This window comes from Macadamia integrifolia, unplaced genomic scaffold (genome assembly GCF_013358625.1).
Source record: "Macadamia integrifolia cultivar HAES 741 unplaced genomic scaffold, SCU_Mint_v3 scaffold1915, whole genome shotgun sequence".
Lineage (NCBI taxonomy): Eukaryota > Viridiplantae > Streptophyta > Magnoliopsida > Proteales > Proteaceae > Macadamia > Macadamia integrifolia.
The window spans coordinates 79,686-92,672 of record NW_024868416.1 but is presented as its reverse complement, the minus strand read 5'-3'; the positions used below and the strand labels follow the sequence as shown (position 1 = coordinate 92,672).

General features: G+C 38.7%; 1 protein-coding gene across 3 annotated transcripts in view; it reads left to right on the top strand.

The window, feature by feature from the left end:
• Positions 1–12,987, top strand: part of LOC122065184 (polyadenylate-binding protein-interacting protein 12-like) — a 39,903-nt gene that overhangs the window by 1,089 nt on the left and 25,827 nt on the right. For all 3 annotated transcript variants that reach the window (XM_042628995.1, XM_042628994.1, XM_042628993.1), the window contains exons 3-9: positions 109–219; positions 340–384; positions 505–577; positions 661–773; positions 942–1,001; positions 1,108–1,155; positions 1,265–1,333. In XM_042628995.1, the coding sequence (XP_042484929.1) occupies positions 109–219; positions 340–384; positions 505–577; positions 661–773; positions 942–1,001; positions 1,108–1,155; positions 1,265–1,333 (519 nt within the window). The remainder of the gene's footprint in view (positions 1–108; positions 220–339; positions 385–504; positions 578–660; positions 774–941; positions 1,002–1,107; positions 1,156–1,264; positions 1,334–12,987) is intronic.

Below are 12,987 nucleotides of genomic sequence, written 5' to 3'. Positions count from 1 at the left end.
CCTTTGTCTCCTTTGTTCCCAACCCCATCGCTGTGTCTTTCGGTTTCTGATTTTTGCGCTTCACCTTGTCTCCCCGACCCACTTCTCTCTCCTGTGCCCCTGGTTCAGAAGAAAAATAACTATAATCAAGGGAAGCGGAGGATGAACAATCGAACGAGTATGGCGCAGCGAGAGGATGTAATAAGGAGGACTGTGTATGTTTCCGACATTGATCAACAGGCATGGGATTTCTGAGTTGCCCTTATTTATTTATTAAATTTTGTGCTGTGTTGCTTTTATCCCTTTTGGTTTTCTACGCCTCTCCACTGAGACCTGGACTAAATTCTTTGTTGTACTTAGGTTACTGAGGAACAACTTGCAGCCCTCTTCATTAATTGCGGACAGGTAATCAATGTGTATTTTGCTAATGTATGACGCTTTTACTATTGTTGCAAAAAGAAGCTGTCAATATTGTGAACGAAGGCCTGTGTCTCTGAATAAGTTGACATTTTTTTCGGGTTGAAGGTTGTTGATTGCCGAGTCTGTGGTGATCCAAATTCAGTTCTTCGGTTTGCTTTTATCGAGTTCACCGATGAGGGTAATTTTCATAATCAGCTTCTCTTTTAGAATTTGTGAGATTATACTGTGAATCAATGGCCTTTTGGCATTCTGATTATGCAGAAGGTGCAAGGGCTGCTTTGAGTCTGGCGGGGACAATGCTTGGATACTATCCAGTGAGGGTTCTGCCTTCAAAAACTGCAATTGCACCTGTCAACCCAACTTTTCTGCCTAGGGTGAGCAAATTTGCTGATTCAGATCATGTTATATATCTCCATATGTTGGCATTACTTCATCAACTTTCCTTATAACCTGTATTTTTATAGATTATGTTGCATGCTGTAGGCGCACTGGTTTATAATCTTTCTTCTGTCTTGACGACTTATAGTAATTGTGTTCTTCAGTCTGAAGATGAACGTGAAATGTGTGCAAGAACTATTTATTGTACAAATATTGATAAGAAGGTATCTTTCTCCCTCTTCTGAATTACGCTGAATGGCATAAACTGGCAATTTGTACTTCTATTCCTTTGGTTTATCTGAGTCTTGTTTTCTTTGGCATTTGGCGTAGGTTACTCAGGCAGAGGTTAAACTCTTTTTTGAAACAGTTTGTGGGGAGGTTTGTAGCTACTGCTGAATTGGACATCAGGCTTAGTTCCTACTTCGCCCAGTTGCCTCCTACCCTCATTACCCGCAATTGTTGATGAGATACTTATGCTTTGATGTAGGTGTATCGCTTGAGACTGCTTGGAGACTATCATCATTCTACTCGTATTGCTTTTGTTGAATTTGTAATGGTAAATGCTTCTAGCTTCCTTTGTTATTATTGGTTTTCTTGTGTATTTCACGAGGATTTCTCTCCGTAATTGTTATACTCAGTAAATTGTTTGCTTCTATGGCTATGGTTTGCACTTCTTTTAAGGTATATGGTGAATCTTAATGAAATCATTTTTGTATATTGCACTTCTTGTCAGATGGCTTTGGAGATTCCTTGGGGAATACCATAATCAGAACAAAACATTTATTGCAGGATAATCAAGGGGTGAAGCTACTGGGCAATCCTTGTTTCTTGTTAGAAAAACATATAGGTAGGGTCCGCCGCTTTCATGTTTAAAGTGTAAGGTGGGGGTTGACAGAATTAGTTTTTTGGAGGAGATTTTTGGGAGAATGGGAGGGGAATTGTTTGTTGAGCTTGTTTCTCAATTCTACCTACTCCATATTAATCCATTAGAGAATGTGTTTTCTATTGATTATTATTTCTAAGAAGAAGATCCTTTTGTTTTGGGTTGAACTGAACCTGCAGATCAAGATTGGTTCAAATTAGACTTAATTTCAAGTCCCCTATAGGTTATATAGGTCATGGGCTTAAGTATTTTGGGTTTTCTATTGTAACAAGCCAATTCTATGAGCTCAAATACGAGGGATTTAAGGCCTATACGAAATTAGGTATTTGTTTCTATTTTCTTAGAGTTCCTAGGGACTTTCTATTTTCAAGAGTTAAGTAGTACTAGGCCTTTACTTAGCCCCCACACGGGAGGTTTCCTAATTTATGTCTTTTTCTAGTCTATAAATAAGAGAAGGGGTCTAGGCCCTCTCCACAATTTTGAAGTTCAGTAAAACCTTTGGTTTCTTAGTTTTGTGAGAGACAAAGCCTTCTTATGCAGTGTGATTCTGTGGATACCTGGTGGGATTCCTGCCATGCAGTTTTGGTGGGACTCCTGAACATGTCCTTCTCTTCAGGTTTCCTTTTCCTCCATCAGTTGAGGTTAGTTTTTGTGTTCTGTTCCCTACGACTGGTTAGTTCCCTTTTTCGGAATCACAGCTCTGTTGAGTCATAGTATGCTAGTTCCTTACTCATCACTCAACTGATATTCTGTTTCTTTTAGTCTCTGTTATTGACTTTACTTTCAGTTATGTTCATGGTCTGAACATCATTAACATCTGATTAGCTATTCTGAAGTTTCAGGGATCAATCAGTGCTGTTTCACTTTGCCTTCGAATTCTGAAGCTGCCTGCTGCCTTGGATCTTAGCTATTTGAAACTTTTCCCTTGACCTGTGGCTGCTAGTTCTAGTTACTATCTGTTGTTTTTGTTGCTAGGCACTATTTCCTTCCATTACTGATTTGGTTTCCTATTTCATTGCCTGCGCTGATAGTTATTATTTCTATCTAGCACTAGATGTAGATAGACATGCTGGCCTGTAATACAGAAGAAGGAAGGAGCCAACTAGCCAGCCATCAAACCAGCCTCAATCATTGGGCCTGGTTGAACCATTAATGCTCCATTAATGCTGGCCCAATTTCTCTTCCGCGATTTCTAGTCATATTGTGATTATGTTGCTTTATTTAAGTCAACTCCATGTTGGAGTCTTAAGTTTCTCTTTTAGGAGTTATATCATGACTCCAATTATTTTTTTTTATTAGTTTCTTGGTGAACAAGTCATTGTTTAGCTTAGGTCCTAAGCTAAGTAGGTTTCTTTGAGCCCTATTATGTATTGGTGTCGTTAACCTCTTCTATACAATGGAGGTATTGCTGTAACTTTAGACACAACTGATCATTAAAAAAATTGCAGATTTATTCCTCCAAAATTCGAAGATTGAATTCCTTCAACAACTGAGATAGCTGTGGGTGAGAGACCCAGGACTGAGAGAGTCTATCCCATCTTCCCTTTTCTTTTCTCTTTATTCTACTGCTGTGAGAATGTGATCGAGAGTTAATTACAGCCTACTTGAAGCCTTGAAGATCAGCTACTGATAGAAGACCAGATCAGCCCAAAACAACCAATCGATCTCTCCCAGATTTAGGGTTTTGACCCTAATTGGCTTCCCAAGAACTCTCAACCTAGAGGTCACTTGATGCAGTAGGGCATCTGTTTATTTAGGGGTTACTTTGAATTTGATTTAGTTATTTATTTCCTTCCTTTTTAGAGGCAGTATAGTTCACATTAGCTGGGAGTAGAGTTTTTATTTGATTAGCATTTTATTTCAAATTTAGATTAGTTTCCATTGTTATATTTTGATTTTCTTTTATTTAGCCATGTAGCACGGTGGAGAACTCAGTTTTGGAATTGAATAGTTGAATGAATGTTTATGGCTGCCGTGGGGTTTGCATATCCTTATCTTCTTCTTATTGTCCTGTTGTATTTTCCCTTTAACTGGAACTGCTCTGTTTCCGGCGACAGTTGCAGCCCTACACAAGCTCATCGATCTCCTTTGTGTTTGGCTTGTTTGGGTTGAGGCTTTGGTTGAGGGTTCCCTACCTCCCTTGGGTGAGTCAAGCCCTTGAGATAGGACTTGGAAATCTCTCATAGCTATGAGAACCAACCTCTGCAACTGACTACAATGACATCTAACGCCAGTACTCGACTCATAACTTCTAAATTGACTGCTGGACTGCTGTTTCAAGTCGTTGGCTGTGAGAAACAAGAGACCCTTGTGCTGCGACTACCCTCCAGAAAATCTCAGACCAAATCGTGGAGAAACCGAAGGAGCTCTCTCTATCGAAGCTTCTCATCATCTTCCGCCTTGCTCCTTGATCCAAGGTTGAAGACAACCTCAGATTAGAATTGTGGGTTTCTTTACAAACCCTTATTTTCTGATTTCCAAAGGTACCCTTCCCTAGTTCTATTAACCCCTATTACCCTACTTTGTTTCTTTATCCTAGTTTACCCTCCACCAAATCATGGTCTTTATTCACTAGCTAGCAGCTACCCAATATTCCAAGTTTGCCGCTCTTATAATTTCCATTTCATGATAGAATTGCCACCTCATTTGAGACTTTGTTTTATTTACAATTTTGCCATTATGTCTTGCAATTGAACTATCTACTATTTGTGTGGGCCCATAAGCTATTCGATTCCAACTTTGGAACCTGGATCCGAATCAAGTGGTATCAGAGCGAATTTCCTAACCATGACAGGTTACATCACCAATGCTGATTTGCACAAGTGATGTGGATCCGGGTTCTCAAAACTGGAATTAGATCGCTTATGGGCCCACTCAAAAGCCAATAACTCAAATATCGAATAGTAATGACAATTTTTTAATTAATCTCAAATTTCCAAAGAAGGTGGCAATTTTGTAAATAAAAGGAATTTGAAAAGATCAAATTGGTAGTTAAATAAGGGGTGGGATATGGAGGGAAATAATAATTATTTTGAGGGGATTAACTTGGAACAAGGATAAAGGAAAGGGTAGAGGGTAAATAAAGAGAAAAGTAGGGTTAATAAAGTGAGTGGAAATAAAAGGCTAAGGGAATATCTCAGGCATGAGGTTGCCTTCAACCTTTGGACGAGTTGCAGGCGGTGGAATCCAGCAAAACTTCGAGAGAAAGAGCTCCTTGATTTAGCCTTAGATCGACTTGAAATTTTTGGAGGAGAATCACAACACAAGGATCTCTTGTTTTGATCAGCCAACGACTTGAAACAACCCAATAGCCAATATACAAGATCTGAGTCAAGAACTGGCGGTAGATGTTGTTGCAGCCAGTTGTAGATGTTGGTTCTCAATTCTCATAGCTGTGAGAGATTTTCAAGTCCACTCTCAAGGGTTTGAGTCGCCCAAAGATGGGGAAACTTTGGCCAGAGTTTTAGTCCCAAAAGGTCAAAGGTGAAGAAAACGATGAGCTTAAGTCGGGTTGTAACTATCACCAAAATAGAGTAGTTCTAGAAAGAGGAAGTATAGCAGGAATTAAGGAAGAAGAAGAAGAAGAAGAAGAAGAAGAAGAAGAAGAAGAATCAAAGAAGGAGAGAGGGATACGCAAGCCTCAAGGCAGCCATCGTTTCATCCAAGCAAACATTCATTCATTCCATTAAAAAAACTTCCAATCTCCCCAAAAATAGTTGAGTACAAAGACTACTTATCGATTCAAAATCAAAACTACCTTCCTATTTTAAAACTGAAACAAATATGGAATCCAAATCACATAAAACTTGACTCCCAAGCTATTTTGAAAAAAAGAAAGGAAGTAAATCAAACATAAAAAGGTAACTGCATCAAGAAGTTGTATCATGAGGTTTTGAAGAATGAATTTATTGAGTGTTTGTGATGCTGGGTAGGTGCATAACCAGGGTGTCTTGTGACATTTTCTTCCCCCCCCCCTTTTGTGCGATCTCCCTTTTCCTCTCTTTATTTTTTCTTCCTCCTTCTCCCTTCCCTTCCTACTTCATGCCTTCATGCCTTCACACCTTCACGGTTCTGTTTCCTTTCCCTGTAACTGGCGATACTAGTGGTCGTTAAAGAATTGCTTCAAACTTTCAAGTGGGGCATTGATCTGACCTGGTATTTCTAGGGTGAGAATACCACTCTAGTGTCACCCAAACCCTGGGGTATTGACCTCCAAATCCTCCTTAACCCCAAGGGGTTAGCGCAGTTGGGTTGGAGGGGACACAGTATTCCGCCTCAGGAAGCGAGGTCCCGTGATCGAACCTTTGCCATTGCACCTAACTTCTTGGGGCCATCGCACGAGAGTTTCCATCTCGGACTGATCCGGTCCTGTGTAAGCGGTATCACAGTGACCCCAGGGACTAGTTGGGTCAAAGATCCGGATACCCTGGGTATCAAAAAAAAAAAAATGTTACCTGGGACCAGTTCTGGTTTTGGTTCTAACGTCAGTTAAAGTTCAGACATCAGATCCTCTCTCTTTTTTTACTGTTTTGAGATATCCTTTATTTATTTTGTATTGGGGAAGTTAGATACCTTGGAGATCAGTTTAAGTAGTCGATAATAGTTTTAGGAGAGTCTATTTCTATGCAATTGTATTCATTGATTTATTTGATTTGAATATGGAATGAAAGGTTGATTTGGGTTTACCTTCCTGTTGTGGAGTTGTGTGCGACCAGGTTGGTCAAGTGCTCCCTTCCTTACTATAGAAACTGAGTCTTAAAACTTGCTGGATTAGTGAGTTACTGAGTTGATTTCAAATCTGGTGTCCTCCCTAGTCCGCCAAGTCCAGTTTCAGATTTTCGCATTTGCTCACGTTGCTGAATTGAGAGATTATTCTGTGGAATCTGAACTGTTGTTGCCATTGATCTTTTCCTAAAATATTGGTCATACGAGTGAGATACTTCACTGGAATCATGCTCTGTTACCGCCTCTATACTGCTCGTCGAGAGTTAGAAGGCATTGTTATCAAATTGCACGTAAGCTCTTGTTTCCTAAACAGAAAACCCTTTATACTTTGAACTTATTTCTGTACTACAAATCTACAATCATCCTCGTTGATTCCAGGTTTGCCCTTACCTTTTAAACCTATTTATCCATTTGACCTAAAACACTTTATTTCTTCTATGGGGATCCTAAGCTGTTCCCAGTATTTACAGAATTGCCACTCCTTATAATGGATTTTATTGATTTGGGTGGGTCCATAGCAACCAAAAATTAGGGTTTTGGTACCCAAGGTTGCATTATTAATTTTGGTATTACCAAATATGGGTTGAAGTTACTATAAGGGATTTCTATTTTTGGTGATCGTAGAATCCGGTTTCTAATTTGGGTTCCTAATCTCTGCGATTCTGATAATTCTTCTTGGGTTTCTAACCTAATATATTAGGAGACCTAGAATCCCTTTATTTGGTATTAGAGCTATGGTCAACAGTGAGCCCAGGGACTTTGACTCAGTATATAAGAATCGATCAGTTTACTGAGATGGTTTGACAGCTATATGATAGGATGTACTGATTCTAATCCTTAACCTATACATAATAATTCTGCAAATCCTAGGGTTGATTTTTTTTTTTTGGGGGGGGGGGTGGTACCTGCCCATTCAGTTGCAATCAATGTACCCAGAGTTATAGGAGAGGACCATAGAGGGTCCCTATACCACAACCTTCTCTAGAGGACACTTTGTGTATTCTTCTTGGTAATGGTTTGACTAACTGACATACTGATGAAACACAAACAGTGAAGCTTGAGTTAAAAAAATAGTGGGAAGCTTGATTGCTAAGTATTCTACGACTGGCTTACTTGTCTAGATGACTATTTTGGTTGGTTTGACTTGCCAGAGCCAAGGAAGTTGAAGTTTGAGTTAAAAAAAATAGTGGGAAGCTTGATCGTTGAGTACCTACCCCCTATATTCAGAGCTTGTATAGATGATAGACTCAACACCCTACGACAAAGTAGTCATCTATTAGTAGACTATATGGAGCAATTCGATGCACTCATCTCATGCATAAGAGTTGATAAGGATGACACTCGGATCATCTCACGGTTGAAGTCTTCCCTAAAACTCGAGATTTGCAAGGAGCTCAACGAACATGATGTGTATGGCTCGAAAGACTATTTTTCAAAAATCACTATGGGCGGCGGAGAATGTAAAGACTCTGATGTAAATAAGTCACTTGGGCTTATTTTATTGCAAATAAGCCTTGGGTTGTGTTATGTATGTGTTGGGCCTTTGATCCCATGGGTTTTCTTTGAAATGTGCCACTTTAATGGGCCTAAAATATGGGTAGAAGGTAGGAAAACGAGATTTTATTCATTAGTTTAATTAGTTGCTATTTAATTCAATAAAAGCCCATTAGACCATTAGTTGGTTGTAAAGTCCTATATGGACTATTAGTTTGTTAGTCCTACTCTATGTTGGAGTCATAAAGTCAAGTCCTAGTTCTATTTTGAATTCCTAGTTGTAGTAGGAGTGTCTAGTCCTATTGGGAAACTAGCTCCTAGTTGTAGTAGGAGTGTCTAGTCCTATTGGGAAACTAGCTCCTAGTATTAGCATGATTGTAAACTTCCCCTCTATAAATAGAGAGGCATATGTCCCATTATTGGGGAGATTTGAATGAAAGAAAGTTTGCATTTATGAAAGAAAGTTTGCAACTAAATGCTTAGAGCAGTTGAGATAGCTGTGGGTGAGAAGCCCAGGCTGAGATAACCACTTCCTTTATTCTCTTTCACCATTCTCAACCCCTCATTTGTTTTATTATTCTTTTTTATTTTATTTGCTGTAACATTCAAGAGGTATAGTTCAGATTTTGATAAAAGTTTCCAGAAATGATAACCGATCAGCAATCCTAGTGGGAATAGGAGAGAGATCGATCTCCTCTTTTCTCTCTTCTGTACTCTGTTCAGCCAGGTCTTCAATCAGGGTATTCCAGGCCTCATAAGGGTCCCACGATCCTTTCCTAGTCACTGTTGGAAGCATTCAGCTGCTGTTCTTGAAGGTTCTTCTCAGTTTTCTCTGCTAGGTCAAAAAATCAAGAAAGCTTGTAACTTCACAACCAGCCGTTAGAATCCTCTCAACTTTGAGGGTTTTTGTACCCTCCCTAGGGACTATCTACGCCCAAGAGTGCAACTCAATCTGACTCTTACAGCCCTGGCCGCACCTCTCTCTCTCCAGCTCTATAATAGGTCTTTTTCTCTCCTATCGGGTTAGGTTTTGGGCTGGTTTTGCTCCTATATGGGTATTGTATCATTGGGGATTTGTTTGATGGTATTATTTATTTGTTTCTTACTCCTATTTGTATTGTTTACGGTTATAAACTGCGGAGTTAGTTACTTGTAATCTACTCCTGCATTAAGAGACACCTTAACAGGCTACCTGAATTATATCTCTTTGTTTCTTACTCTTACTTGTAATCTACTCCTGTTGGATGCGTGAATGTAAGCTCAATATTGGCGTTAGTTACTTGAATGCATATTGCGGGGAATTCCTCGAATGGATGTGTGAATTGGATATGTATTTTGACAACTACAACTTAACAGACACAAAAACGCCAATATGCATGTTCCCAGATGAGTGATTGTGTTCGAATGCAATGGAAAGTCCGTGAAAGGCAACTTCAAGCTCAAGAATGTAAACCTAGAACGTGGGAAGAGATGCAGTATGAGTTGGCAGGCATGTGCCTATCTGAGCATGAACGAAACATGTACTTTCTTCCACCAGATGTCCAAAAGTCACCTACACTTGACAATAATATGAAGGAATCAACGGCCTCTATTGCGAATGAGCAACAAGAGAAGACACCTCTGACCAGTGAACTAGAGTCAAAAGTTGAGGTTAGTGTTAAAAATTTTCCAGCCATTCATATTGTTGAGGAAGAACTAGTCATTGATGTTCCCATCAACGAGACTCATGTGGGAGAAGTAGAAAGCAACAAGGTTGCCACAATAGACAATGAGGTTGAGACTAGGGTACTTGACACTACAACGATTGTGATGATTGTGAATAGCCAAGAGGAAGATCCTAAGGAGTTCAAGAATGAAGTTGTGTTTGAACCATCAATGGAACCGATTAGGAACCACCAGGTAGATGAACCAAAAGAGCTTTATGTTGCATTGATGTTAGAAGAGATCAAAGGTGCATATGTAGATAACCCTATGGATACATCTGAAGATGTTGAAGTTGAGCATGTGGAGTTTGTCATCCCATTAAAGTATCTTGAAGATTGAGCTCCTCACATTCTAGACCACATTTTTATCATCAAAGAGCTACCTGAATTTTTCTACGACTTGAAGAGGGACGTGCACCATGATATAATCACCTTCACACTCTACAAAATTCAAGGACGAATTTTTTCTAAGAGAGGGCGAATTGATGTAGATAAGTCACTTGGGCTTATTTTATTGCAAATAAGCCTCAGGTTGTGTAATGTATGTGTTGGGCCTTTGATCCCATGGGTTTTCTTTGAAATGGGCCACTTTAATAGGCCTAAAATATGGGTAGAATGTAGGAAAACGGGATTTTATTCATTAGTTTAATTAGTTGCTATTTAATTTAATAAAGGCCTATTAGGCCATTAGTTGGTTGTAAAGTCCTATATGGACTATTAGTTTGTTAGTCCTATATGGACTATTAGTCCTACTCTATGTTGGAGTCATAAAGTCAAGTCCTAGTCCTATTTTGAATTCCTAGCTGTAGTAGGAGTGTCTAGTCCTATTGGGAAACTAGCTCCTAGTTGTAGTAGGAGTGTCTAGTCCTATTGGGAAACTAGCTCTTAGTATTAGTATGATTGTAAACTTCCCCTCTGTAAATAGAGAGGCATATGTCCCATTATTGGGGAGATTTGAATGAAAGAAAGTTTGCATTTATGAAAGAAAGTTTGCAACTAAATGCTTAGAGCAGCTGAGATAGCTGTGGGTGAGAAGCCCAGACTGAGATAGCCACTTCCTTTATTCTCTTTCACCATTCTCAACCCCTCATTTGTTTTATTATTCTTTTTTATTTTATTTGCTGTAACATTCAAGAGGTATAGTTCAGATTTTGATAAAAGTTTCCAGAAATGATAACCGATCAGCAATCCTAGTGGGAATAGGAGAGAGATCGATCTCCTCTTTTTCTCTCTTCTGTACTCTTTTCAGCCAGGTCTTCAATCAGGGTATTCCAGGCCTCATAAGGGTCCCACGATCCTTACCTAGTCACTGTTGGAAGCATTTAGCTGCTGTTCTTGAAGGTTCTTCTCAGTTTTCTCTCATAGGTCAGAAAATCAAGAAAGCTTGTAACTTCACAACCAGCCGTCAGAATCCTCTCAACTTTGGGGGTTTTTGTACCCTCCCTAGGGACTCTATGCCCAAGAGTGCAACTCAATCGGACTCCTACAGCCCTGGCTGCACCTCTCTCTCCAGCTCTATAATAGGTCTTTCTCTCTCCTATCGGGTTAGGTTTTGGGCTGATTTTGCTCCTATATGGGTATTGTATCCTTGGGGATTTATTTGATGGTATTATTTATTTGTTTCTTACTCCTATTTGTATTGTTTGGGGTTATAAACTGCGGAGTTAGTTACTTATAATCTGCTCCTGCATTAGACTCACTCGAAGGGCTTCAACTTTAATGCCGGGTTCTTAGAGAGCCCCAATAGCATAGTTATTAAGGCGGTAAGGCGACAGAGGCGTTTGAGGGTCTTTTAGAGTGCCTTAGCGATAAGGCAGGCATAAAGCGTCGCCTTATTGACTAAAGCTTTTCTGTGTAATATTTTTATAAAACCATTCTATTTGACTCAAATCCTAGTTGAATCCTATTACTCATATGCTAAATAAATATTAAAGGTTCATACTTCATACCAATGCAAGATATTCATCAAGAAAACAAATCAATAAAGTGAATAAACTAAGTTCATTTTCATCAATCATAATTCATCAGTCATCATAACACATTAACATATAACATAAATACATAATTATGAAAAAAAATCATAAATATAAAGAAAAGAAGACTTAAAATATACAAATATTTATTATACTTATCTATATGATGCCAAAATGAGTGCCTAAGCCCTAAGGTCATCCGCTATATTTCTAATGGAAAATCCAACTTGAAGAAGGAAGCTGAATTCAGACTAAGAACAGAATTCAATGGTAAGAATCTTTAAAAGGCTCAAAGGGCAACAAAATAATGAACTGATTTAGATATTAACCATATTCTGAACCTTAAACACTAATTTGAAATCAAAATCAGAAAACAGAAATTTATAAGAAATGTTGAAGAAAGACACTAGAAGATTGATTTGTTTTAGGCGTTTGAAAACACTGACTAAACCAGAGCTGAGAACTAGCAAACAGAATTAAAAACTGAAGTCAAAATAGGGCAGATTAAGAACAAGTTAACCGGAGGCTGAAGAAGAGTGAAGAACTGAAGTACAGAAGAAAGAAAAAAAGAAAAAAAAGAAAAAATGTACCGTATGATCTATGATGAATAGAAGAAGAAAGAAGGGAGAAGAAAGAAGAGAAAAAAAGGTACAGAGCTCATTGTAGATTGAAGAAGAGAAGAGTGAAGAACAGAATTTAAAAAACAAAGGGTACCGTATGAAGAAGTGAAGAACAGAAGAAGAAGAAGAAAAAAAAAGAAAAAAAACTCACTGTAGGTAAAGAAAAAATAAAAAAACTATTAAGACTTAAGAGTCGTAAGACTATGATGAACAGATGAAGATGAAAGAAGAAGAAAGAAGGAAGAAGAAGGGAGAAGAAAAAAGTAGAGAAAAAAAAAATCTCACAAAAAAGATGAGAAAAATCAGAAAAATAAAAAAATAAATAACAACATACCTAGAGAGAGAGAGAGAGGAAGGAACCTTCGCCAGAGACCGTCGAAGAAGAATAGTCGTCGTCGGAGAAGAATTGAAGGAGGGACCGTTGGAGTGCTTCACCGTCGATTGTGGAGCGATTTGGGGTTTTGAGAGAATATCTTTTTTTTTAGTAGAGTTTTATGTCATTAGTTTTTGATCCAGTGTATCTCATGTGCATAAAAATTTATGCACCTGCCAATCATGAAGTCTATTTTGGAATATTCATAAATCAGCTGTAAAAACAAATATTAAAAAAAAAAACCCATAAGGCGGTCGCCTTTCATATCCAACATAAAGCGGCCTACTGCATTAACCTCTCTCAACCGCATTAGTGCCTTACCAGCACCTTATCAGCACCATACCAACGCCTTAATAACTATGCCCCGTAGCCACCAAGCCAACATATTCTCCTTCTAGCACCCCAATAGATATAGGCAAGACATCCATGACGAGCAACA